The sequence below is a fragment of the Erinaceus europaeus genome, chromosome 4 (assembly GCF_950295315.1).
Source record: "Erinaceus europaeus chromosome 4, mEriEur2.1, whole genome shotgun sequence".
In the NCBI taxonomy this organism is placed as follows: Eukaryota; Metazoa; Chordata; class Mammalia; order Eulipotyphla; family Erinaceidae; genus Erinaceus; species Erinaceus europaeus.
In genome coordinates, this window is record NC_080165.1 from 101,226,699 (window position 1) to 101,249,313 (window position 22,615).

At 47.8% G+C, this 22,615-nt stretch overlaps 1 protein-coding gene across 1 annotated transcript in view; it reads left to right on the forward strand.

Annotated features, from left to right (window-relative positions):
- The window catches only part of VWF (von Willebrand factor), a 146,431-nt gene that overhangs the window by 106,318 nt on the left and 17,498 nt on the right, over nt 1-22,615 (forward strand). The window contains exons 38-43 of the mRNA XM_060190227.1: nt 976-1,175; nt 6,653-6,755; nt 6,838-6,912; nt 10,244-10,348; nt 13,177-13,382; nt 17,782-17,931. Coding sequence (XP_060046210.1) covers nt 976-1,175; nt 6,653-6,755; nt 6,838-6,912; nt 10,244-10,348; nt 13,177-13,382; nt 17,782-17,931 — 839 coding nt within the window. The remainder of the gene's footprint in view (nt 1-975; nt 1,176-6,652; nt 6,756-6,837; nt 6,913-10,243; nt 10,349-13,176; nt 13,383-17,781; nt 17,932-22,615) is intronic.

A 22,615-nucleotide genomic window follows, 5' to 3' on the forward strand; every position in this document is an offset into this window, starting at 1 on the left:
TTGGAAAAGTCATGGCATAGTTTTCTATGTAAAAATGTGTCATGAATGTTCAACAGCCTGACATTTAGTGTTGCTAAAGTTCAGACAGTTGTAACGTGTATCAGACACACAGGCATCAGCCAAGTACAAATGACTGGTCACTCTGAAGTGGAAAATCCAGAGCCGCACAAACTTGGTCACTCTGAGCAAGAAGCAGGACAGAGACCCAGAGGGCACGTGCAACTCTCCTTTTAAGCAGCAGTCCTGCAGGACTCTATAGGATGCTGCTCTGGCCCTCCTCATTCACTGGGCAAAACTTAGTTAGGTGACTCCACTTGGTTGCAAAGGAAAGTGGGAAAAGTAGTTTTTATTCTGTGTGACTCCATACCAAGGTCTGTCTCCAGGAAAAATAGAGAGGATGAAAACTATGGAGGGCCAGAGGAATAGTTCCCAGGGGAGGACCCCGGTCTGAGTCCCAACACCACATGGGAGGTGCTGTGACAACCGAGGAAGCTTAGGTGTGGGGGTGTTTTCCCACTGTCTCCTTGGAATGAAAAAAAAACAAAACGGTGAGCTGGAGTGAGGAAATCATGCATGCACCAAAACAAAAAGAAAGAGAAGGAAATAAGAGGAAACAAACAAGCAAAATGCAAAGAAAAGAGAGCACTGGCTGATGGTGGTGCACCTGGCTGAGCGCACACATTACAGTGTTCGAGGGCCTGGGTTCAAGCCCCCAGCCCCCACCTGCAGGGGGAAAAGCTTCACAAACAATAAGGCAGTGCTGCAGGTGTCTCTCTATTTCTTCCTTCTAGATTTCTATGTTTCTATCTAGTAAACAATAAAAATTTAAAAATACAAATTGTTTTTAAAAACAGAAAAAGAGCCATGGTGGGAAGTGGCCCTCAGTGCCCCAGCCAGCTGGCCAGCCAGGGACCAATTGTGCCTCCACCCTCTGGCTACTCTGGGCTTGAGAGTCTTCTCCTTCTCCTCCTGCAGCTATGATATGTCCCCCATCCCTGGTCTACAACCACTGCCAGCGTGGCTGTCCCCGGCACTGTGAAGGCAACATGAGCTTCTGTGGGGAGAACCCCACTGAAGGCTGCTTCTGCCCCCCTGAAAAAGCGATGCTGGAGGGGACCTGTGTCCCTGAGGAGGCCTGCACCCAGTGTGTCAGTGATGATGGAATGCGTCACCAGGTGGGAGGCCTGCCCCTGTCCTTCTGGGGGGCTGCTGCTCTCAGGCTCAGTGTGTGTGTGTGTGTGTGTGTGTGTGTGTTCACTAGTGAGGGGAGCAGCTGCTGACTCACTAGGGGGCTGCTGAAGGCTAGAGGAGGAATGTGTCATATGGCTTTGGAGTGCGACAGGTTCAAATCCCACATCAGCTGTGTGATCGAACACTGCAGTGTTAAGAGCACCTACCACTACCACCATCACCACCACCTCCTCCTCCTCCTCCTCCTTTTATAACTGAAAGTGAATAGCATGCTGGAAAATCTAGGAAGGGTGGGGAGAAAATATTTTACAGGGTGATTCTTTTAAAGATTGATTTATTAATGAGGGAGGGAAGGAAGGAGGGTAGAAGAGAGGAAGGAAGGAAAGGAGGGAGAGAGGGAGGGAAGGAAAGAGAGAGGGGGAGGGGGAGGGAGAGGGGGAGGGAGAGGGAGAGGGAGAGAGAGAGGGAGAGGGAGAGAGAGAGAACACATAATTTCTCTGGCACATATTCTGGGAAGAGAGAGGGAGAGAGAACACATCATTTCTCTGGCACATGTGCTGGGAATCAGGGATTGAACCTGGAATTTCATGCATACAAGTTCAACACTCTACCCCAGTGTACCACCTCAGGGCCCTACTGTTGCTGTTACTATAGTGGGTTAAGTCCCTTGCGTTGTGCTAGGCACTGCACATTTGTTACCTCAATACTTTTCAAAGGGCATTTTTACAGGGTACTGATAGATACTTGTGGTCCAGGGCATTTAAATGGACACATTAAACAGCATTTATTTTGCAAGGTCTTACAGAACTTTCAGAGTTGTTAATGCACTAATGTATATTGCAAGTATTTAAGAGTGTCTTTTCTTCTCAAACTTATTTGATCATGGAACTTGTGTGCTAGAGTGTGTGTGTGTGTGTGTGTGTGTGTGTGTGTGTGTGAACTGGCAGTGTCCCCTTGAGCTAGGATCCCACAGGACACACTGGGACATCTTGGATCATCTCATAAATACTCACAAATCCTCAATGAGAAAAGGGATTCAGCTTGTAAGTGATGCCAGTAGGTGTTGCATGTGGAGTTCGAAGCTCCGTCTGACTTCAAAGAGCTTTTATATCTCAGCACATGAAGCCTTGTGTTTATAGCGTCTGTAGTGTGTGTATCTGTCTATGCACAGGGACCTGGACTGCAGCCTTGACAGCAGTGCTCCTGAGCACGTATGGGGCACAGCTGGCTTCTGGGTGGAGGAGCATGCCCATGGTGACTGGAGGCCGCAGTGTCTCCATCACAACCATGGAGAGCCTTTGCTTGCAAGTACTGCAGCTGGTGTGACCTGCTGCTGATATTTAACCACAAAAGGTCAGGTTGGCTTATCCAACCTCGGGGATGATGCAAGCAGTGCTGCCCCAAACGGTAAACAACCCACATGCCGTGATGCTGCCCCAAACTGCAAACAACCCACATGACAGCAGGCAGATGAGTGGTTAAGGAAGGAGTTTTTTAATGTGCACAATGGGATGCTATTCTGTTGTTTTCGACGGGCTGGCTTCACGGGCGGGTAACAGATGACCAGGGACTCATGGTTGAGCAGTAGGCAGTATCTCTTTATTCATGCAGGATGCAGCACAATCTACACCGAGCTAAGCTAAAACTAAAAACTACAAACAATCTTGTCCTTATAAATATACTATCCCAGTAGGGTGGGAACAGTATGCGACGCAGAGAGGGTGGAGAGAAAAGTGACTGGTGAAAATCAGGGTATGACAAGGAGAGGGGGCAGAGCAGGCAAGAATTCTGCCACTGAACCACCAATGCCCTGGAGGGAGGGTGGTGCTTGTTAACAGCAGTTAAATAGAATGAAGTGGTTATGTAAATAGAATGCAGTGTTAAGCAGGGGGGATTAAACTAATGAAACAGAAGGGTTTTTTAGAAGCATACCAACACTATTCAGCTTTAAGAAAGGATGAGATGTTCTCTTTTGCTGTAAGTTGGAGGGAACTTGAAGGAATCATGTTAAGTGCAATAAGTCAGAAGGTGGATGGATACCTGATAACCTTACTTGCAGGACTTAAGAAACCGAAGGAGAAATGCAGGGTGAAGCTTTAATGACCTTTGGCTTATTGCAGCAGACCCAAGGCCTTTGAAGTGGGGACGTGAGTGAGGGTTCAGAGCCCAGTGTCCTGCCGCAGATGAAGGTGACAGTTCAGTGGATGGTGTGGTCTGTTGGCACCTGTCACAGAGAGATGGGTAATGTATAATGGTGATAGTAAGAGCCTGTCAATCACCATTTCCCCAACAGATACATATATATTTTAAAGACAGAGAACAACAGTTCTACTTCCTACACTGTTCTGTCCCTGACATTGTTATCCAGGAAATGGATTATTTCACTTGATTCTTCCCAGAGCCCTGTGGAACCATTACTACAAGTCCCACTGTATAAATTAGGAGTAAACTGAAGCTCAGATGGGGTGAGGTGATATTCACCACACCAAACCATTCTGTGGTCTCCTTGGAAGTGTGAGCTGAGGGTGGAGTGTAGATAGCTTAATAGTTATGCAAACAGACTCTCATGCCTGAGGCTCCAAAGTCCCAGGTTCAATCTCCTGCACCACTATATGCCAGAGCTCAACAGTGCTCTGGTTAAAAAGAAGAAGAAGAAGAAGGAGAAGGAGAAGAAAAGAAAATGTGGAAGTGTGAGCTGAATGCTGAGCTAACTGGTGCCCATATAAACATAAAGATCTATAAGGCTGCTCGATGGGTGGTTCCATTTTTCTCTGCTTTGTTTTGGGTTTTTTTGCATTTATTCTTACTATGAAACAGATAAACCAGGAGGAAGCTCAGTCATCTTCTATGGCAATATTTCCACTTGCCAAGAGCAGTCACTGCAGTATCAGAATACTCGCAGGTGAGGAGATAGAACCTTCCAGTGTCCTCAGATGTGCACAGCTACTGGGCTTCTGCTGGGCTCCAGTGATGGTGACAGTTTGCACATGTGGTACCAGCATCTAATGATGATTGTAGATTAGTTCACTGTCAGTGGTTAGGTACTCATAGAATGAGGCAGAAATGATCTTTGCCTTCCTCCTTGACATTCTGTGAAGCAAGTTCACAGTTGCAAAGTTTCTGGCTTCAGGGATTCCAGATGTCTGCAGGTTTCTGAAACAGGAAACATGTGGATTTCATCTCTGTCCCCTTTCCTCTCTCCCCCATGTCCCTCCTCTCTGACCCTAGTTCCCGTTTCCACTACTGCTCTCACCTTCTGTCTAGCACATGAAAATATACATTTAAGTTGTGTAAACAATGCTTTCAAACCATCAAAAAATCAATATATGAAAATAGGTATATTTTAATAAATTGCTCATAATCTGTGATGGGAGCACAGCCTGTTTTCATGATTTCAGAAACATGGCTAAAGCCAGATTTCTCATTCAGCCGCGACCTACAATTTCAGCTTTTACTTTCAAGGCAGAGAAAGAATAAAACTCTTATATGAAGAACTTGTCTATTCAATGAATTTCCTTTAGCTGAAAAATAAAGCCTAGAAAATTTGTCTTTAGGGAAATAAGCCCAAGTATAAATCTCCCATGGTAACTTTGGAAGGGCAAAATATTTACCAGTTTCCATAGCTCTTGTTTATTTTACACAATGCACTCGATGGACGTGTACCTTTGTAGCTCTCCCAGAAAGGATCCAGAACCCAGCACTGTCTGACCCCTCTAAAGTGTTGGGGGGCTGCTTCAGCTCAGACTGGCAACAACCTCCTCTGTCACCTAAGCTTAGTGCCTGGAGCCTGCATTTCCTCTCTCATTTCTTCATAGGCTCTGTGCTTACATTTTATTTGCATGATAGATTGCCCGTGTCCCTTCTCTGACCCTGGGCTTTGATCTTCCATTTTTTTTCTCATTGTGGCTTATGTCAATTGCTCTTTGCCATCTTTACTGAATTATGAGCTTCCATGGATTAAAGGACCTGTTCTCCAGTCCTGTCCAGGCTCCTGGAACCTATGGATGAGACAGGGTCACCCAGAGTTGGCCTGTCCTGGTGCAAGGGTGCCCTCTGCTGTCTGCATGGCCTAACAGTTTAGCCAGTTCTGGGGCCAGGTGCTGGAGCTTTGAGAAGCATAGCCTTAGTGAGAAAGGGCTTTATTGGGGATGTCAGGGTCTGTGCTCCTGGCTGGCCTTGTTAAAGCCTCCTGGGAGAGTGAATTTTCCTGAAGGAAGAGGTTCGGCGCCTGCCTATGATCATCTGGTGCTATGCCCCTTACTCTGAGGGCATTTAGCAAGCTGTAATATTTATCCCTGCATTACAAGTGGGGGGCACAAGACAAAGAAGGCTCCAGATCCAACTGTAGCAAGAGGGAACAGGGCACTGAGGTCCCCTCTAAGCCCTTCTGGTGGTAGTGGTTCTAGGCTAACATTTACATGGAAGAATCACAAGAGAGAGCCAAGTCTCAGGGAGAGGAGTGTTCATTGAGATAAAGCAGGGATAGAAAAGAAATTACATGCTTTAGAGGCCTGTGGTATGTATTTATGGAAGTAGGGGAGAGGAGAGAGAGAGAGAGTTTCCCAGTCTCAGCCTCCTACTTTTTAAGTGGGTTTCAGGACACTGAGGTGGACCCTGAGGGGAATAACTTCAGCCACTGTCTCCAGATGTTCACATTGCATTCACCTGCATTTTCTGGCCTCAGCAGTCAGGTGGAGGAAGATGCTGATGCAGGATGCAGACATTTTGGCCAGGGATGGCCCCTGCAGGGTTCAGGGGAAGGGGGTGCTAATGTCTTTTCACGGAGGAGTCTTTCCTTAAACAGCCCCTTAACATAACTTCTCTCATGGCTTAGTTTTGTTTCACTACCAGAGAAGGCTGTAAGGAAGCTTCACAGGTGTTTTTTTTAACTCTTTATTGGGAAATTAATGGTTTACAGTTGAGAGTAAATACAATAGTTTGTACATGCATAACATTTGACAGTTTTCTATATAACAATTCAACCCCCACTAGATCCTCTGCCATCATATTCCAGGACCTAAACTCTAAAGTCTTTTATTTTGGTGCAGTACACCAACTCCAGTCCAGGTTCTGCCTAGTGTTTTCCCTTCTGATCTTGTTTTTCAACTTCTGTCTATGAGTGAGATCATCCTATATTCATCCTTCTGTTTCTGACTTATCTCACTTAACATGATTTCTTCAAGCTCCATCCAAGATGGGGTGAAAAACACAAATGCACCATTTCTCCCAGGCTTCAAACCCTGTCTTGAGTTAACAGCAGCATGTACGAACAGGCCTTGGTGGCCTCTTTCCTCTGGCATCCCCACATGCCTCTTAAGCCCTCTGCATGGCTTCAATAGAGGAGACTCAGGCTCTGGCCCTCCCAGGTTGCAGGTGGACTGAGAGATGGGGTGTGTGGGGTCCTGTGTGCTCCAAGGTCTCATGCCTAAGTGTGGACCCTCTCTGTGCCCTGCACCCTCAGCTCCTGGAGACCTGGGTTCCAGATCACCAGCCCTGCCAGATCTGTATGTGCCTCAGAGGGCGGAAGATCAACTGCACCATGCAGCCCTGCCCCACACCCAGAGGTGAGCCCCCTCTCAGTGCTCCTTGAGGGGGGGACCCCCTGAGGCCCTACTTCCTTGATGCTGTGGTCTTCTCTCCCCTCAGCTCCTGTGTGTGGTCCATGCGAAGTGGCCCGTCTCCACCAGGATGGAGGCCAGTGCTGTCCAGAGTATGAGTGTGGTAGGTCCTACCTCTGGCATGGCTCCTGCCCAGTTGCTCCAGACTGCAGGTGCTGAAGTGTATGCCGAGCTTTCCAAGGGATGTGGGCAAAGGCTGGTTGGCTCTTCCCATGAGGGAAAGAGCAACCCTAGAAAATCAGATTTGGCTCTTACAAAAATTCTGCAGCATGGAGTTTGAAGTCCATAAAAAATTGACTGAGATAGTCACCAGTGGGGAGGGCTGGAGAGTCATGCCAAACTGCCAAAGATTATAAACACTCATCCCTCCATCCATTATCCATCTTTCAATTTATTCACCAGTTCATCTACCCATCCATTTATCTATCCATCAATCATCCATCCATTCACCCACTCATCTGTCTATCCATTCACCCACCTCCCCATTATCCATCCATCCATCCATCCATCCGTTCACCCACTCATCTGTCTATCCATTCACCCACCTCTCCATTATCCATCCATCCATCTATCCATCTGTTGGGCTAGCTTCACGGGTGGGAGAGAGCGATGACCAGGGACTCATGGCTGAGTGGTATACAGTTCAGTCTTTATTCATGTGGAACACAGTGCAATCTAAGCTATCTCTAATCACAATCTTGTCCTTATATATCCTGAGGCAGAAGAGTCAGGTCCAAAGAGAATGTACGTAGGATAGGGGGTGGGGAGAAGGAAAAAGCGTGCAAAACAGTGAGGATTAAACCAATGCCCTGGAGGCAGGGTGGTGCTCAGTTAACAGTGGTTATACAAATAGAATACAGTGTTAAGCAGGGGGGATTAAACCAATGAAACAGAAGGGGTCTTAGAAGCAGAATTTAGAAGCATACCAACATTTCCCCCTTTCTTTTTAACTAATGGCCATTAGTTAAGTATCAGGAGTGTGGGGTCAACAGAAACCTATATCATACAGGCATTTTCAAAAGAACTGGCAGAAGACATGGAGGAACAAGTAAGAGAGCAGCAAGAATCAGTGTGATGCCAAGGGGAGGCCTGAGAGGGCATTTCCTGCCTCAAAGGGCAAGGCCTATCAGGCAAAAGGGCATTTCTTGCCTCTGGGGGCATCTCATGCCTCAAAGGGCTTTTCCTGCCTCTGTGGGCATCTCTTGCCTCTGAGGGTGTTTCATGCCTCAAAGGGCATTTCCTGCCTCTGTGGGAAGAGCCTGCAGGTGAGGGGGGCGTGGCCTATAGAGTCCCAAGGCTCTGGCTGTAAAGTCCATGCACTGCTGCGATCAGTCTTTGAGAAACCCAGCAGCGTAAAGGGAAACTGCTGTAAAGTTATGTAAAGTGTCCAAGAGGTGTGACAGTAAGTTCGATAGAAGTGTCAGCCTAAAGCAAATGACCACGGATGAAATGCTGCACATCTGTTTCAATGGGGAAGGTCAACCACTGTAATTCCGCTTTTCTGTCAAGAGTGAGCTTTGGAGTCTGTGAATCAGTTTCTTCAGGTCACGCCAGGTCACATCATTGGTTTCGGGGGGCTGCTGTAGTCATGCCATCTTGTGGGCAATGTCAGAGAACAGGGGTCCAAATGGATTTCTGGGGGTTCCATTTGAGCAAATGTTTTTTCATGTGAAGACAACAGCTGTATTTCACTTACTTGTGAAACAAAACTTTTAAAGGTTGTTTAAACAGCATAAGCTCAATAGAAGAACCATGGTTAGAAGCCTCAGGCATGAGAATCATTAGCATAACCATTATGCTATCTACCCCACCCATATTTATACAGTTTTTAGGATTAAACATTTCACATTTATGCCAAGACGTAAAAAAAATCAAAAGAGAAAAAAACAATTTTTGGATTGTTTTGGGATGTCTCTAGAAATCATGGCTGCGTCCAGCTTTTTTTTTTTTGTAAAGTCAATGTCATACAAAAATTTAGTCATTCAAATCACTCTTTTATGAAACACAACTGAAAGCAGACAGCAAACTTAAGATATTCAGAGAGAACAATGAGGGGGGAATCGAGAGAAAAGCCATAGGCAGCTTTTGCTTCTTTTACCTTGAACCAGATTATCCAGATCTCACCATGTAGCATCATGAGTCCCCGGAGGGTATCCTAGTCCAAAAAGATCTTTGAAATTCCATGTAGGGTGCTTCTGACGGTTCCCGCTGGATTGCTGCAGGCACCCATTTTTAAAAACGTCTTCCCATCGAAGAAAGAATCGAATCAGGAAGGTAGAACTAACTATGTGTCTCCATTTTGGGGGACTGCCAGGGTACTGGAGAATGCTCTTCTAGTTAGAGTAGTCCTTCTCCATGGGAAACATGGGAGAGGAAGTCCAGAAAGTCCCAGGAGAAATCTCCGCGCACCTCCCAAGCTCTATGATCACGGTCATAAGGAACCAAAGTTCCTGGTCAGGGAACCAAAGTGTGGCCTAGAGCAAAATGTTCCAGAGACAGAGAAACTGTCTCATGAAGAAGGAGTAGAGGCTTTGGGAAACCTCTTCATAAGTAGAAAGGCAGCCCATGGTGGATGGGTAGCCAAGTTTACTTATCTCGGGATGGGCAGGTTAGGTGCCATATTGGTGCCGGTCCCTGTTCAGGCACCATTATGTTGCGCTAGCTTCACGGGTGGGAGAGAGAGATGACCAGGGACTCACGGCTGAGTGGTACGCAGTTCAGTCTTTATTCATGTGGAACACAGCACAATCTAAGCTATCTCTAATCACAATCTTGTCCTTATATATCCTGAGGTGGAAGAGTCAGATCCGAAGAGGATATACATAGGATAGGGGGTGGGGAGAAGGAAAAAGTGTGTAAAACAGTGAGGATTAAACCAATGCCCTGGAGGCAGGGTGGTGCTCAGTTAACAGTGGTTATGTAAATAGAATACAGTGTTAAGCAGGAGGGATTAAACCAGTGAAACAGAGGGGATCTTAGAAGCAGAATTTAGAAGCATACCAACATCCATCCATCCATCTATCCATCCATTTATCCATTCATCCATGTACTCACCCATCTCTCCACCTATCAATATATCCACCTACCCATGCATGCACCCACCTGCCCATCCATCCATCTCCCCATTATTTATCCAACCATTCACCCACCCATCCATCCACCCATCCATCTCCCCACCATTCATCCACTCATCAATCCATGCATGCATGCATGCATGCCTCCATCCACCCACTATCATTTTATCTACCCATCCATGAACCCACCCATCAATTCATCTATGTCCACCACTTCTACCTCTGTTTAAGTTACCACTACTTCTTCATCACCATCAGCCAGGACAGTAGGGGTCTGTATGGATAGGGATGCAGTGCCCCAATTGAACATAAATGATCTTTCTGGACTCTGAGTGGACTTCTCCCCCTCCTGGCCCTCAGTGTGTGACCTGAAGAACTGTGACCAGCCCCAGACACCTCACTGTGAAGGTGGCCTCCAGCTGACACTGACCAACCCTGGCGAGTGCATACCCAACTTCACCTGTGGTAAGACCTGCACAGATACAGGCACGGGGAGGGAGTGTGGTCACTCATGGCCTGGGGACACTCCTGTATTTCAGTCAGGTGAATCTGGGTCTGGGGTACATCTGGAGCAGAGGGGTTAATGCCACCCCTGGCTGAACTCTAAGAATCCCTCCAGTTGCTGAAGCTGCTTTACGGGGGCGGGAGGGGGGGAGGAGGGTTCAAACAGAAGGTTCCAGCACCCACTTCTGGATGCTCCCATCCTCTCATCCAACACTTGGGAGGGAGTGCTCTTTTGTTTGTCCTCACCACTGGACCCTTTTAAACAGATCTGTTTGTTTATTTTCATGAGAGAAAGGAGGCAGAGTTCTGCTCAACTCTGGCACTTAGTGGCCCAGAGCTGAACTTGGGACCGCTGGAGCCTCAGGCCTGTGAGTCTGGTGTGAGTCCCTCTGCACTGTCCTTCTAGTTCTCATCTTTGGACATTATCCCTCCCACTGCAAGTTATAATTTCCTCTTTTGTATTTCTTTCTTGTTAAAAATATTTTATTTTAATGAGAGGTATAGGGAGAAAGACACATAGGGACACACACACACACACACACACACACACACACCAAAGGCCCAGCTTATCTTGGGCTTATAGTGGTGTTGGGGATTTCAATCACCTGGGACTTCAGATCTTTAGGCATGAAAGGCATTTGCAGAATCATTATGCTGTCACCCCAGCACCCCTCTGTATGTTTCTGTATTTCATTGATAAATGCTATAATTTTAGCACAGGGTTGACTTAAAGTTAAATCACTCCAAGAAACCAAATTTTGTACTTAATCCCTGAGAATCCCTGTTAGAAGTCCAGCATTGTGGATTTACCAGCTCATGGAACTCCTGGGTGCGAGACCTCAAGAGTGGGAGGGTGCATTCACTGAAGGCAGGCGGGAATGGCGGAGGAGCTCAGGTGCCTGGGCAACAACTGTATGCACTTGACAGCTCTTTCCCTCACCTTATCAGAGGACCCAGCGATGTGGGATCACCTCCCTGGTTCATGAGGGAGGTGGGGAGCTCATGAGCACACATGGCACATCCGAAGGTGGAGCAGCCAAGGTTGTGCCTGGGCTTGTCTCTGCCTCAGACTGAACAGCTGGAAGGAGCTGTCCCTTTCCAGATGTGCACAGCAGGCAAAGAGCAGCCCCTTTGGCTTCTGCCACTAGAACTTCCCCCAACACACACACACACACCACTCTTCTGTTGAGAATACTCCTGCTTGCCTGCAGATTGATGCCCTCTGGCCTGGACTCAGAAGCCCTTCTGACTTCACATGCAGGGTCAGAGCTCCCTGGTGAAGGCACATTTTGCCTTTTTTCTGGTCAGTGATGCACAGGGGACAGAGAGAGAATAAGGCAGCTGCAAAGGTTTGATAAAGTTTATTGTGATAAGCAAGTTAAGAAATAATCACTAAGAGAAGGGCAGGGTAGACTATAAAAAGGAGCAGTTTGCCTCACAGGTGACACAGAGTGAGGACTGTGAGAAGGGAGGGGGCTAATTGCCTCTGCTGGGCAGGAATGTCTTGATTACATAGATATTTTTATACTTTTCAGTTGTAAAATGGAAATATTGACAAGACCATAGGATAGGAGGGGTACATTTCCACACAATACTCAACCCCAGAGCTCCATATTCAATCCCCTCCCTTAATAGCTTCCCTATTCTTTATCCTTTTGGGAGTAGGGACCCAGGATCATTACAGGGTGCAAAAGGTGGAAGGTCTGGCATTTGTAATTGCTTCTCCGCTGATGACATAGATTTTAGTGAAAACTGGTCTGTGGGAAACTGGGTGAAGGAAAGTGTTAGTAGCGACCCCTGGTGGCTGGGGGCAGATTTCTATTCAATGGTCTCCACTCAATGACCAGATGTCAATGACCAACCTTATCTGTTGATGTGCAGACTGGCTAGAAGCTGACTGTTCATGGTAGATCCACTTCTAGCCTTCTGAGAGTTCTCCAGACTCCTCTCCACAGAAGTTGGACCAATTTACATTCCCACTAGCACTGCAGGAGGGTTCCTTTGTCTCCACAGCCTCTTCAGCATTTGTTGCTGCTATCTTTTCTTTCTTTCTTTCTTTCTAAAAATTTTTTTTTATTTATAAAAAGGGAACATTAACTAAACCATAGGATAAGAGGGGTACAACTTCACATAATTCCCACCACTAGAACTCTGTATCCCATCCCATCCCCTGATAGCTTTCCTATTCTTTAACCCTCTGGGAGTATGTACCCAAGGACTGTGGGATGCAGAAGGTTAAAGGTCTGACTTCTGTAATTACTTCCCTGCTGAACATGGGCGTTGACAAGTCAATCCATACTGTCAGCCCGTCTCTCTCTTTCCCTAGTGAGGAAGGGCTCTGGGGAAGCAGAGCTCTAGGACACATTGGTGGGGTTGTCTGTCCAGGGAAGTCTGGTCAGCATCATGCTGCTGCTACCTTTTCTGATGTATGACAATTTCACAGGAGTTGAAGTGGTATCTCATTGTTGTCTTTATTTGCATTTCTCTGACAATCAATGACTAGGAGTATTTTTTCATATATCCATTGGCTTTTTGGGTATTTTCTTGGTGAGTATTCTATTCATATCCTGTCCCCACTTTTTGATGAGGTCATTTTTTTTTATTGTTGTTGCTGAGTTTGGTGAGCTATTTATATATTTTGGTTCTTAGCCTTTTGTCAGTTGTATAGATAGCCTTATTTTATAAATCATTTTATGACTTGGCACCTGGGACCTTGTCATAGCTGAGTGCCTTCACATCTGGCTGGGGTCAGGGCCCAGGGCATGGTGTCACCTCTGGCTGTCCCTCAGTCTGCAGGAAAGAGGAGTGCCCGAGCCAGCTGCCACCATCCTGCCCCCCACACCGCACCCCAGCACTCCGGAAGACCCAGTGTTGCGATGAGTATGAATGTGCATGCAGCTGTGCCAACTCCACTGTGAGCTGCCCACTGGGCTACCTGGCCTCGGCCGTCACCAATGACTGTGGCTGCACCACCACCACCTGCCTCCCCGACAAGGTAGGGGCTGACAGTTTAATGTGTGCTCCTCAGGGACAGGACGGCTGACCTTGCTGCCCCTGCGCCATGCCCTGTGGTTCCAAGGCTGGACGGTCAGTGTCCAGCTCATCCTGAGGGGAGTCTCACTGGCTCAGGAGGGGCTTGCAGAGAACCACTTTGTTCTCAGGGTGGCGGATGAGAAGGTTACAAACAGGGCCCTGGCACGGCTCCTCCCTTTAAAATAACTTGCTTGTAGTTTAGCTGAGGAAATACTGGGCCATCGGAAAAGGCATCCTTCTTCTAGCATTTGCCCTTCTTCTGTAGCCAGTCAACAGCGTCAGATTGAGCCTGATGTAAAATTTCGAGACCTCCTTTGAATCTGGAGAGGTGGCAGTCGTTGACTATGTGGGTCATAGTCTGTCTGGAGCCGCAGGGGCAGTTCGGGTCGTCTCTGGCTCCCCAGCGATGGAACATAGCGGCACACCGGCCATGGCCTGTTCGATAGCGATTGAGGAGGGCCCAATCATAACGTGCTAGGTCAAAGCCGGGTTGACGCTTGCAGGGGTCTGTGATGAGGAAAAGGCATGATCCATTTTCACACAGAAAAACAGAGAAGTCATGGCTTTCATGATGCCCCAATAAAATAAGCTTCCATGCATACTTTAGAGACGAGTTATTGCTTAACTGTGTGTGTGAGTGTTTTTGCCACCAGGGTTCTCACTGGGGCTCAGCGCCCACACTACAAATCCACTGCTCCTAGAGGCCATTTTCCTCCCCCTTCCCTTTTCTTCTATTTTATTGGATAGAAAGAGATTGAGCGAACAGAGGGGGAGACAGAGAGGGAGAGAGAAAAAGAGACATTTGCAGACCTGATTCACCACTTATAAAGTATCCCTACTTCAGGTGGGGAGTGGGGGCTCGAACCCAGGTCCTTGTGTGTGGCCATGAATGCGCCTAACCAGGCATTCTACCACCACCTCCTCCCACTGCCTAATTGCTAACTCTGTCTATCAGCCCATTCATCCATCTGTCCACCTATCCATTCATCTACCCATCTATCTATCCACCTGCTCTGCCAGGCTGGTAATGTGTCAGGCGATACAGGACAAACAGAAAATGCAGCCTACTATTAAGCTTGGTATAAAATGAGTGACTTGTCAACAGATGGTAGTGACCCTGTGTCCGAGACTTAGGGGACAGTCGTGGGGGAAGACCCACCTACTTGAGCTGTCAGGATCCAGACCAGTGGCAGGAAGACGTGAGCACAGGGGCAGCAGCTAGGGGTGAAGGGATGCCCTGGAGTGGTTGCCAGTGGAACACCCATCAGAGCCAGAAGGACAGACATTCACCATTGTACGTCTGTGGCCTCATCTGAACTCCCTTCCAGCTCGAGGCCCAGGAGCTCAGGCTATGGATATGTGGGAGCAGGTCTCAGATGGGCTTGCTGCTCTTCCTTCTCTCCATCCTCCACTCTCTTTTTCTAGTTGTGTCTTTAATAGACACAACATGATCAGGTCTTTTTAATCCACAGCAGCTCCACCCCCATTTTTTACACTTTTGATCTGGGGGACAGGCCAGGTCTCTTGTCCTGTGCATGCTGGGTTGACTTACAGCTTTTCTGTGGTGCTGACGACTATTCTTCTCTGCCCTGTGTCCACAGTAAGCTGGAGGTTAGTCTGGGGTGTTCTCACAGTCAAGTTCAGTTTTGTGGGGGCTGGAAGAGAGCAGAGAGAGTGCTGTGCCCTTCTCATTACCTCATACCAGGACCACCCTGGGTTTTTTTTGTTGTTGTTTTGTTTTGTATTTTTATTTATTTTGTGTAGACATAGAAATTGAGAGTGGTGGGGGAAACAGAGATGGAGAGAGAAAGACATACCTACCCCTGCAGCCCTGCTTCATCACTTTATGAAGCTTTCCCCAACAGGTGGGGACCAGGGGCTTGAACCTGACTTCTTTGAGCACTGTAATGTGTGTGCTCAATCAGGTGCACCCCAGGACACCCTATATTTATTATCCCACTGTCCCACCCCCCACTCTCCCCCAGCCAACAGGAGTCTTGCTGGGGTCCAGTGCCTACACAATTCCACTGCTCTTGGGGGCCATCTTTTCTTTTTGAGAGAGGATGAGAGGTCCATGGCCATACGACCCTGAACATGCCCGATCTGGTCTGAGAGAGGATGAAAGGCAGGGAGATATAAGGTGACAGAGACACAGAGAGAAGGTTAAGCATCGCAACACTGCTCTACTACTTGTGAAGCTCCCCCCACCCTCTAGGCCCTCCCATCTGTGGCCGGGGCCTCAAACTTCTCTCCTTTCGCACAGTAATGTGTGTATGCTACTAGGTGAGCTGCCTGTAGGCTCCCCTTGTCTCACTTTTAAGGGTAAAAACAATCATTCTGTGCTACTGGTATAACCTAGTTCTCCTTCCTGAAGAGTCTCCTCCACCATCAGCATTTTAACCAAAGGTTCTAATATTCCTGGGTGTTTTGTTGCCTGAGAACCCTGTTACAAGAAGTTACTTATATTATTCTTATGAATTCCCTAGCTGGATTCTTCTATAAGAAGTAACTTTGGGGGGAGGGACTGGGCAGTGGGCACCCAGTTAAATGTACACATTATCATGTTCAAGGGCCCAGGTTTGAGCCCCAGCTACCAACCTGCAGGGGGTAAACTTCATGAGCAGTGAAGTAGATCTGCAGGTCTCTCTCTCTCTCTCTGTCTATCTCTCTCTCCCTGCTCAATTCCTCTCTGACTTATTAAATAAACTAGGAGAGAGGGAGCGGGGGGTGGGGGGAGATGGAGGAGAAATTGCCACTGGGAGTGGTGGATTTGTATTTGCCAGCTCTGAGCCCCAGTGATAACCCTGGGGGCAAAAAAAAAAAAAAGAAAGAAAGAAAGAAAGAAAAGAAAAGAAAAGAAAAGAAAAACTTTGGGGAGAAAATCAGGTGGTTAAACCAGTAAAGCATAAGCTCTCTGTATGCCTGGACCTGTGTTCAAGCCCTGAGCCCCCATAGAGGAACACTTGTGGGGGGAGAGCTTTCACAAGCAGTGCAGCAGTGTCACTCTTGCTCTTCTTCTCTCCCTCTGCATATCTCTCTGTGTCCCTCACAATCTAGAGGAAAGGGGGAAGAATCACCACCAGGAGCAGTGGAGCTCACCAGGGACAATCCTGGTGGCAAAACAATAAAATAAAATAAAATAAAATAAAATAAAATAAAATAGAAGAGAAAAAGAAAAAGAACCTGTTATACTGACATAGGACTGCTTTAGGAAAGCTCGAGCAATTGATTGATTCCTTTGTGTTGCTACTTTTCAGACTGGTGGGCCCTCATAACCTTCATAACTTCATAACACATTGCTCATAACTGGTGGGCCCTCGTAACCTTCAGTGGTGATTAGAGTTCCTTTTGTTTTCAGTATCTTCATGAGCTCAGGATACCTGTGCATTTGATGTGCATTTGATGTGATTGGGGCCTGCTTTCCTCAGATTGCTGTCCATGGTCCATGACTGGGATGAGTGGGTGGCCCTCCATGCTGGTTCTGAACCCCTTTGAATGGCCTTGTCACCCTTTGCCCTCTCTGCTGCCCAGTCCTTGGGTCAGTCACTGGCATCGCTTGAAAGACTCCTACTCATTCATGGCCTTGGGGAGCGGGGCAGGGGCACTTACTCAGAGCTCCTGCTCACCCCATCATTGCCCGTGCCACCCACAGACACACACACACACATACACACACACACACACACACACACACACACACACACACACGTAATGGGGCTGAGATTCTGTGGGGATAAGCTCTGCAGACTTTCCTGGGCTGCCACTTCGGTGCAGCTTCCCCTGTGACACAGGAAAGAGGTTAACATGAAAAAAAAAAAAAAGAGGTGAACATGACCAGATGCAGACAGGCCCTGCTCTGGGGGCCACTTCAGGGCACTGTGGCCTTTCCCCACCAGGAGGCAGGGAAGGGACAATGACAGAGTCTGCTCTGTAAGCAATCCCATGGGCAGGGCCCACAGTCTGTCTTATTTATTGATTGACTGATTTTTATTTGTGATTAAAGGGTTACAAGATTATAAGCTTACAGTGTACAGTTCCCCACCACCAAAGTTCTGTGTCCCCACCCTCCCACCTCCCACAGATAATCACCAGAGTTCTCACAGCTTGTTTGCTTCTGTTTTTTTGTTTCCAAGGTCATTTTGTCTCAGATGACACAGTATAATCCTTTTTGATTGCAGAGTAGTATTCCATGGAGTATATATCCTGTAACTTCTTTAGCCAGTCATTTTCTGGTGGACATTCAGGCTGTTGCCTTTATTTATTGCTGTGTTCTCAGAGCGGGCAGCTTCTGTTGCCCATAGGTGCTCACTGCATCTCTGCTTGTGTCCAGTGAGCTTGCTCATGCAACCCTGTGTTTGCAGGTGTGTGTCCACCGAGGCACCATCTACCCCGTAGGCCAGTTCTGGGAGGAAGGCTGCGACGTGTGCACCTGCACGGACCTGGAGGATGCTGTGGTGGGCCTTCGTGTGGCCCAGTGCTCACAGAAGCCCTGTGACGAGGGCTGCCGTGGGGTAAGGAGGCCCTGGGGCTGGGCGCTGCAGGCACGACATAGGCGGGAGACAGGGGAGGACATCTGGGTCTCCCCTCCACTGGCACCCCAGTTCTTGTTCGGAGGCTGAGGAGGGTAAGGAGGGAATGGGCTGGGGTACCAGGAAGAAGCCTGAAGAGAGTTCTGCCAGCCTGTGACTCACTCTTGGCTGCTGCTCAGAACCCCTGTGTGGGCCTGGGTCCAGAGGGCTGTGGAGCTGGCTTGAGCAGAATGTGGTTTCAAGGTCTAGAAAAGCTGATTTTCTCTCAGTGAGCATCTCTGTTGCCCAGTCCTAGGATACCATTCTGAGTTTTCTGAGATGGGTCTAGTGGCAGTGTACTGTTGTTTCTCCACACAGACTAACATTTTTTTTTCCAGGTCATGCTTATGTTTCCTGGTGCAGACAATGTGATGTTGTGCCCTCTCCTCTTATGAGTTTCCTGACTTCTGTGGGACCTTATCCCCCAGGCTTCTCTATGTTCTAGGGACACTGTATGTTTCCTTTTCTGTTTTTCAATCAGTTTTTTAAAGAGTTATTTTCTTATTTTATTTTATTTTATTTTATTTTATTTTATTTCTGAACAGAGACAGAGAAAAAGTGATAGGGAAGGGGGAGATGGAGAGGTAAAGAGATAGAGAGACACCTACAGCCCTGCTACAGTGCTTGTGAAACTTCCCCCCCTCTAAGTGGGGACCAGGCGCTTGAACGTGGGTCCTTGTGCACTGTGATGTGTGAGTTTAACCAGGTGTGCCACTGCCTGACCCCTCTTTTTTTTTTATGAAATATTTATTGAATGATCAGAGCAAGGGGGGAGAACGAGAGAAGAGAGAGAAGGGAGCATCACTCTGGCACGACCAATGCTGGGCTTTGAACCCTGGGCCTCATGCTTCTAAGTCACCTGCCTCACCCACCACCCCATCTGGTCCCTTCCTCCCTCCCAGCAGGCCTCTCTCTGGGAGGAAGCTTTGCTGCTTTATACTCTTTGGGCACCTGGCTTTCTTGAATCTGGCTTTATGTCAACATGACTTTGTCAACGTGATCCAGGGCTCCTCCATATCCAAGCTGTGTGCTATACATTGAGCTTCTGAGGAAGAAGCTTGCTGGGCTTGGCTTGGCCTAGAGACTGAGTCTTCTGACTGGTTCCCACTTTGTTCCCTTAGGGGCTGGGCAGGGTGAGACTGGCTGCCTGGGGGAGGATGGCGGAGGCAGTTTCAGAAGACTGAGGGCCAGCAAGATAGCTCACTTGGACAGTGCACTGATCTACTTTGTGCACAACTCAGGCTTGAGCCCAGCACCCACTGCACAAAAGGAAGCTTCGGTGCTAGGTGTCTTTTCCTCTGTCTCTCTGTCTCTGTCTCTGTCTCTGTCAGAAATAGCCCAGAGCAGTGAATCTCCAGTGACTGTACTAGAAACAAGAGCAAAGGCTGGGTCCGAGTGATCAAAAAGTAGAGAAAGCAGGTCTAGAACTGACCACCCAACTGCTCTGGGGACAGGCTGGCCTAACACAGGGAGGAGAGGCTCTCACCTCCTGGCTGCAGAGAAGGAGGCCGGTAACTGAGCTCAGGGTCAGCTGTGAGTCTCCTGGGGATGGGCAATGCTATGTTTTGAGATGCCTTACACATCACCCGGGAGTATGGTCTCGGTTGAGCTCTGGCTCCAGAGACATTTAGAGTTATCATCCAGCTAGTGATAAAACAACAGTCACCCAGCAGTACCTCTACCATTCTCTGACGCTGGCTTTGTAAATTCAGTCTGTAGAGACAGTGGTCCCGAAACACCTCCATAGCTCCCCGCCCTTCCTGTCAGAAAGGTGAACTGAAGGGACCTGGGGCCCTTGCCAGCTTCCCCAGCAACTTTCAGGGGGTCTTGCAAGCCTGCAGCCCCATTTCCATGCTGGTGGCAAGAGGAATTCTCTCACCTCGTGGTGATACTTTAGAGGAGTTTCTCTTTGAAGCCTTGGCACCTCTAGGCTCCATACAGGTTCCAGACCAGACTGAGCTGTGGCTTTGGCATTGTGCTCTGACACTGAAGGTGCCCCACTGTGATTAACTCAGAAGGAAGAGAAGGCAGGCATGCTTTTCACTTGTCAGGTGGACATCAAAACACTGTCATGAGGGGGTCGAGTTGGCTCTGAGTTCGTATAGGGTATCCTGAGCTCATGTGAAGTATCCTCACTCCCAGCTCTGCCCCAGGCCCCAAGGCCACAGCCCACAAGACAGATGGATCCAGGGAAGAGACAAGGGACCAGCACTTCATGCTCCCATATCCACAGCCCTGGCAGTTGTGCTAAATAAATGCTTTATTTTCCTGTGGCTCTGTTACCATAGAGTGTGACTAGCCCACCACTTAGTCCTGCTCTCTACCAAGAAATAAGTGCAGATAGGATGAAGGGGAGGGAAAGAGAAAGGCCTGTAGTGTATATTTGGAGAGAAGCCAGCTGTAGTTTTGGAAAGGAGAAGGAGGAAGAAGAGAAGGAGGAGAAAGAGAGAAAGAGAGAGAGAGAGAGAGAGAGAGAATGAGCTAGTTGAGAACACAAGAACTCTGCAGATACAGGAACTGGGGGAGTGGAGAATCTTAGAAAAAAAGAGGGCAACCAGGTCATTTGATGACATGGCAGGGGTCCCCTCAGCATAAGAAGTCAGTGTGGTTTGAGGACAAGACTTCTGTCTTGGGCCCCATCCCTAGTGTGGGGAATGTGTTGGCTTCTGGTGGTTGACAATAACAGCAGACACAGAAAGCCCAGGAAGCCAGATCACTCAGCCATCTTCCAGGGACACACAGGGGTGACACCAGATCCCCAAGGTGGTGGTGACTACTCAGTTGAGTTCCTGGGAGGTCTCTGAGGCACTTGGCACACTCTGCTCTGAGCTGGGGTGTTGGGGCCCCCTGACGTACTAACTCCTTCAGAGCATCCAGTACATCACAGGTGCCCAGTCTCAGCTGACAGAAGGCTGGGGACAGACAACTCCCTGTGCATCGCTATGACGCTGATGGGGCATAAGAAGGGTCTGTGGAGATGGGGCAGAGTGAAACGGAGTCTCCAGAGAGTGCCTGGTCCCCAGGGAGAGGCAGCAGGGACTGACGCAGGTGCCTTTGGACATGGCCCCAGCATGGGCACCACAACCTGAGTGCTCACACCAGCGCCTGCAGGTGTGGCTACTCCTTCCAGATTATCACATTTATTATTATTATTATTTTTTTGGAGGGGCATTCTTGCTTCTTTCTCTTTGCATGATTTTGACATGCTCCTATGTCACAATTTTAAAATAATTTGACTTTTTAAAGATAAGTAAATAGAAATAGAGAAAGAGGCTGTATGTGTGGAGGGAGCAGAGGCATTATAAAGCTTCCCCACCATGTACAGAATTTCCCCTGGGTCATGGCACTCTCGTGTGAATATGGTAAGGTGGGCACTTCAATGAATGAACTATCTCCTGGCCCCATTCCTTCAATGTTTTTTTTTAAGAAAGAGAGGAGAGACCATAGCACTTGAGCCTGGGATGGACACACACACACATGAAAAAAAAGTGCACTATCCAAGTGGACTATTTAACCAACCCCAATCCTTCTTCTTTTTTTTTTTTTTAAACCCTTTTCTTTTAAGATTTTATTTACTTATTTGTTCATGAGAAAGACAGGGAGAGGGAAAGAACCAGACATCACTCTGGTACATGTGCTGCTGGAGATTAGACTCAGGACCTCACACCTGAGAATCCAATGCTTTATCCATTGTACCACCTCCTGGACCACCCTTCCATTTTTTTAATTTAATTTTTTATTTATAAAAGGGAAACATTGACTAAACCATAGGATAAGAGGGGTGCAACTTCACACAATTCCCACCACCAGAACTCTGTATCCCATCCCCTACCCTGATAGCTTTCCTATTCTTTAACCCTCTGGGAGTATGGACCCAAGGTCATTGTGGGATACAGAAGGTTAAAGGTCTGGCTTCTGTAATTCCTTCTCTGATGAACATGGGCATTGACAGGTCAATCCATACTCCCAGCCTGTCTTTCTCTTCACCTAGTGGGGAAGGGCTCTGGGGAAGCGGAACCCCAGGACACATTGGTGAGGTTGTCTGACCAGGGAAGTCTGGTCAGCATCATGCTAGCATCTGGCACCTGGTGGTTGAAAAGAGGGTTTACATACAAAGCCAAACAAATTGTTGACCAGTCATGGACCTAAAGGCTGGAATAGTGCAGATGAAGAGTTGTGGGGCCCTCCATTTTGTAGATAGCTAGTGGGCATATTTTAGTTATATTCCAAAGGGCCTGTGGCTATACTAGTGGGTTTTCCTTTTCTTTCTTTATTTTTTTGCCTGACCCTGAAATCTGATATGCAGGTGGATCTTAATTATTATCTGGGAAGCTGATGTCATAGCTGGCAAAAGGACCAGAAAGCTGGATCAGGAAAGAGAGTAGCTCCCAAATATGGGAAAGGTGTATAAATATTGTTGACTCTAAACCCCATTGATTTGATGTGATCTGGGGCCCATATTCAGCTTAGGAGCCTATGTGACCTCTGCATCCCTGTAGATATGAGCTCACATTCTGTGGTCATAAGTAGGAACGTTCTAAGTTGTCCCAAAATCAGGACTCATCTTCCTCAGGTGTAGCATAGGGTATACTGTCCAGCCTCCCTTGTGTTCTGAGTACAAACCATT